We start from the raw sequence: 5,474 nt of genomic DNA on the forward strand, positions 1-5,474 counted from the left end.
AAAGGAGGGACACACGAAAGCATAAGGCTCAATAGGAAAAGGCTTTATTAAGCTCAAAAGTAAATCACTATAATAGAACAAAACACAACAGAAAAGATAATATTTCTGAAAACGTCAGCATCATCAGTGTGTAAAGCGGGGTGCCTGGCTGCTGGTGTAATGTGCTGTTGTAGCCATGTAAAAGTGCTCAAAACAATACAAATCAAACCAAACACAACCCATTATCCCAAGTCCAAGACTCCTTTGTCTCTGGCAGTATCTCCTTTAAAGGAGCGTCTGAACCACAGCGGCAGGTGTAGGCAATGGACTGCAAATTGAGGTGAGTCGTAGGCGGAGCTGCAAATCACAATTCACCCAAATTCAAATAACGGGAACCGTCACAACCATTAATTAACAAACATAACATGAAGTCTCTCTGTGGGAGTTTGCATAGCAGTGGTGGATGCGCTCATGTACTGTCTGCTCTTGTGGAGTCGATATGAAGATGTGACAGCAACTGGGCCTTGTGTGCCCCAGGCTCTGTAGACTGGAGCCAGGCCAAATGCTTACATTCCTCCCACTGTTTCCCTGCTGTACAAGCTTCAGAAACAGGCTGGGCACTGATTTGAGATCAGTTTGATGTGGTACAACAGGGCATAGCAGCCAAAAGAGCAGTATAGAGAGAAAGAGCTTTCACACACCCTTCACTCAAACAACATTTCCCCACCTCTCTTTTTCTCTACCTCGTTCACTTTTGTGTGCTGGAACAAGGGCAGAGCGTTCCAGACGGATTTTACAGACACATCAGGGGTGGACAATCAATTCCTCTGCTCTGATTGCCACAGAATAGCTCATTCTTTCAGCCCAAGCTGTGTTTTTCTCTGTGCAAACAGAAGAGTTGTTTGGTCACAGGAATTCCAGGTCACAAGGATTCCTCCGACAAGCATGACTTCACCTGTGACAGATTCATTTCCTCTCCAGGAATGAGACATGTGGCACTGACTTCAAGAGGAACCGAAGACATTAACAGGGACTTTTTAGAGTTCTTTTTGGAAATGATGGGGTTGTTGTCACTGGACCGGAGTGCTCTTCTGGTGGTGGCCGCTCTTTTTCGGATGTACCAGTTTGCAGAAGGCGGATGCTCAGGAAGGTGCTGTGAAGGTATAGATTTCACCTGTGCCACTACTGACTGGAGGATGGACCGTGTCTATGGGATGTGTTATTGTGATGAGAAGTGTTTAAAGACTAAAGACTGCTGCTTTGACTACCCAACAGAGTGTCCAGGTATGTGGTACAGTAATATTTCGGTAGATGACTGGGCAATTTTTTTTCTAGTACATATTTTAAATAGTATAAATATAAAATGATAGATTTTATACATCAGTTAATGTAGTTCATTTAAATAGTACTGTGGTAGTAATGTAGTCTTTCAGTGAAAGGAATAGTTCACCAAAAAATGAAAGTCTGCTGAAAATGTACTCATCACCAGGCCATCCAAGATGTACATGAGTTTGTTTCCTCATTGAATCAGATTTGGATAAATTTAGCATTACAACTCTTGCTCACCAATGAATCCTTTGCAGTGAATGGGTGCCGTCAGAATGAGAGTCCAAACAGCTGATTAAAAACATCACAATAATCCACACCTTGTGAAGTGTTTGTAATAAACAAATTCAGAGTCCTCTATCCATAATATTGGTTTCTCCATTGAAAAAGTTGGCTCATCTGAATCAGGAGACAAATATGCACAGATCAAGTCACAGTTATAGGGGAAAACAGTCGAAAACAGTTCTAAACAAATATGTCAGTGGATTTTAATGTGAGAGGACAACAGAGGATAGACTTTTCACTGGAGGAAACGTTATTATGGATTATGGATTTTGGCCAGAAGCAACAGTTTAAAGTTAAAATGCCTTAACGATAGATTTGTTTCTCAAAAACACGCAGCTTTTCACTTCACAAGACATTAATTGATTAAATTGCATGTGGAGCTTAGTTTAGTTTAGTTTATTTCATTTATTTGTACAGGGACAACGCACAACAACAGTGTTGTGCCAGAGTTAGCTATAAAGCTAATTTGCATCTGCAGTCCCTGGGCAGGATGTTGTTACAAAATTACAATATTAAATCACAAACAATACAAATATAAAAATATTGAGCAAAACAGAATTAAGTTCTGTCATGTATCCTATACAGATCTGCCAGGGCAGTGTCTGTTTTTACGCTGAGCTATCAAATCTGCACTGACTTATTAATGTAGTGTAATTTGTAATTAATGTAGTGCCATTCAAAAACTTATGTAGGCCTGAGTCATTTACATTTTTTATAACACTAATAATTCAAAAAAGTTGTTTGCCATGTCACAACTTGACAAGTATTATATTTATATACCAGTGGTTCTCAGCCTTTATGACTCAAAGTCTTCCACTGTTTACAAGTTTTGTAGGCCACATTTTATTTTATTATTTTATTTCATTTTTTATTTTTTTCTCAAAATACCAAATAAAATATTTTAGAGCTTGACATACTAACTAAGAAAATGTATAGTCATAAAATGGGTTGTGTTATATATCTATAATGTATAAAGTAAAATTGTATTCATTTAAATGACCAGGTCCAGAAATCACATTTTTAAAATGTAGCCAAAATGTACCCCAAAATATAGATTTTTCAAGACTGGGAGAATCCTGGCTTTTCAAAAAAAAAAAAAAAAAAGGATCGTTGACAGAATTAAAATAAGATATATCTTGTTGCATATCTTGAGGATCCCTTGGAAGTTTGTTAGGGCCTAGTGGGCCCCCACTGGTTTCAACTGCTGATCTTGGACCTGTTTCTCACCTGTGGGTTGTGTTTTTAGCTCAGCCGTGTGTAGTGAGTGAGTGGAGTCATTGGAGCGGGTGCGCACAACCCTGCCAGCCCTCATTCCGGGTCCGGAGACGTAGCGTTGAGAGACTGCCCCAAAACAGCGGACAGGCCTGTCCGAGGCTGGAGGAACAGGCCGGATGCATGGAGTATCAGGACCACCAGGGACAGTTTTGCGCTTCTGTGCAAGGTATGAATCTTAGTCAAAATAGGCTATATTTTAGGCCCAAATGCAGAACAGATGTTCAACAGTGTAATCATTTCAAAGTTTTCCATAGACAACATATTTGTATTTTTTAAAATTCATATTTGTAAGAGCTCTTGTGAAAATCACAGTACTTATTACAGAATAATATATTTTTAAAGAATACTTAAGTGCAAACTGAATGTAATGTTTCAGACATTCAGTTGCATGTTATTTACAATGAAATGAAAATGTATTATAGTTTACATTTATATTAAATGCAATTTGCTGAAATTAAGGTTTTTGACCAACTTAAGTAGGACTTAAGTACATAATCAAATGTAATTTCATAATTCTATTGTCTTTGTATAATGGTTAAAGTGTGCTTCCGAATGTACTGCCAAACATTTATGGTAAACTAAAATATACTTTAAAGCAACTTTTATTAAAATTGTGTGTCATGTATTTAATGCACTTGTAATTATACATCTGTAATGATGAAGTTGCAATTTATGGTTACACTTTATTTTAAAGTGTCCTTATTACAGTGTAATTATACATTTAAGTAGTGAGAAACATTAATTAACTACATGTACTTACTGTATGGTTAGTGTTTGGCTACTTGCATGTAATTATGCAGAATTTATTGTTATTATAATAAGTAGATGTAACGTGTAACATGGACACTTTAAATAAAGTGTTACCCAATTTATTCATGTAGTAGCCTATCAAAAAACACAGTGCTTTAGCAGGTAGGTTAGTAAACACATCAAAGTAAGTTTGAAGTTGAAGCATGACAAAAGAAGTACAGAAGTACAAGTAAGAAATCTCTCTTTTATCACATTAATATTATACTATCTGCAAGTAGTTTTAAAAAATATATACTTTGTAAGATTTGAAGTACAAGTACTACACGTACATATTCAAAACAAATAAGTGTACTTCTCTTTCAGTATTGCTTTTAAAATGTCCTGCCTTCTTGTTTACACTGGCAGAGATTCGAAAAAACACAGTGCATAAAAAAAAAGGAACTTTTAAGTTTATTTGATTATTAATTTTTTATAAATTTATACATTTTTAACAAGTTTTTTTTTATTATTTGATGGGCTAAATTTAATCACTTAGCTGTTTATTAGTGGAACCTAAACAGAGACTGTGTTGGATTAATTCCAGGAGCAGCATTTATAACAACAATGGAGTACAGCAAAGGCAGAACACATGATTTGTATGGGGCCCCAGTGGATGCTGGGTATGTATCACTGTAGATTAAACAAGCACAAAGACACTGTTCATGATGAGAATTTGTGATGAGAAGCCTGTTTACTCATTTCAACAAATAGTTCATTACTTTAAGCCAGCGGTTCTCAAACTTTTTAAACCAAGTACCACCTTAGAAAATATTTGCCTCTCCAAGTACCACCATAATGACCAATATTAAAATACGGTAGCGTAGTAGGCCTAACTATTCAGCTACAGCTCTGCACAGTTCAAAAACAAGGCAGTTTTATTCCTAATAAGAATATTTATTGTTGTCAGCCAGTTTAACATTGTAAATACACAGTTTGAACATTAACACTGCACAGTGCTTACAAACAGGTAAATAACAAAATTAAATAATGATAAATGAAAATGTGTTGTACCTAAAAGTTAAATAAAAACTGTACTGTACTTAAATGTAAAAAAAAAAGAAAAACTTTACTCAAAGATTAAATTAAAATGTATTGTGTTTTAACCATACAGTCTATGGTTTTAAAGGGGTCATAGGATACTACATGCACTTTTACAAGTTGTTTGAACAGAAATGTGTGTAGGCAGTGTGTGTACACAACCACCCTATAATGATAAAAATCCACCCAGTGTTTTTTTTTAATCTGGTTAAATGTTTTCCCCTTTCTCAAATCGAGCCAATCTCATGCCTGTCTGCGTGACGTCACACAGACAGGCCCGCCCACGATATTTTGATTGACAGTAGCGTTTCAGCACAGACTGGACTGGTGTCTTACCTTAGACCCGCCCTGAGTAAGCTGTCATCAGTCCGCCATTGTTTCAGCGCCGGAGCAGATGTAGACAAGAATGACTCCTAAGCAATTGAGGTGTTCTGTTGTTGGATGTAATAATGAACATAGCAGTCGTCATTTACTCCCGGCATCTGAGCCGCTGAAGACGCAGTGGATCACGTTTGTTTTTGAAGAGAATGCGCCCCCGATGTACATAAATGCGTCTATGTTCGTGCGAATCATTCGTGTTCCAGCTTCACCAACAGAAGAAGTGAGTGTAAGGTTTTTTTAACGAATCTTTTCAAATCGCCTTTCCTAATAATGTGCTAATTGGCAAGTTTCACGATGAATGCGGCTAAAGTAAACAGTCTCTCTGAGAGCAGCTCGGAAGAGATGGGCGGGGTCAGCAGAGCGCATTAACATTTAAAGGAAAATGCTACAAAAATGGCTTG

At 37.0% G+C, this 5,474-nt stretch overlaps 1 protein-coding gene across 1 annotated transcript in view; it reads left to right on the plus strand.

Moving 5' to 3' along the window:
- Nucleotides 1-392: 392 nt before the first annotated feature.
- Nucleotides 393-5,474, plus strand: part of LOC107754207 (somatomedin-B and thrombospondin type-1 domain-containing protein-like) — a 13,261-nt gene continuing 8,179 nt past the window's right edge. The window contains exons 1-3 of the mRNA XM_016570579.1: nt 393-1,263; nt 2,837-3,031; nt 4,199-4,274. Of these exons, the coding sequence (XP_016426065.1) occupies nt 963-1,263; nt 2,837-3,031; nt 4,199-4,274 (572 nt within the window). The 5' untranslated portion in view covers nt 393-962. The remainder of the gene's footprint in view (nt 1,264-2,836; nt 3,032-4,198; nt 4,275-5,474) is intronic.

Source organism: Sinocyclocheilus rhinocerous, unplaced genomic scaffold, assembly GCF_001515625.1.
Source record: "Sinocyclocheilus rhinocerous isolate Xijiao unplaced genomic scaffold, SAMN03320098_v1.1 scaffold442, whole genome shotgun sequence".
In the NCBI taxonomy this organism is placed as follows: Eukaryota; Metazoa; Chordata; class Actinopteri; order Cypriniformes; family Cyprinidae; genus Sinocyclocheilus; species Sinocyclocheilus rhinocerous.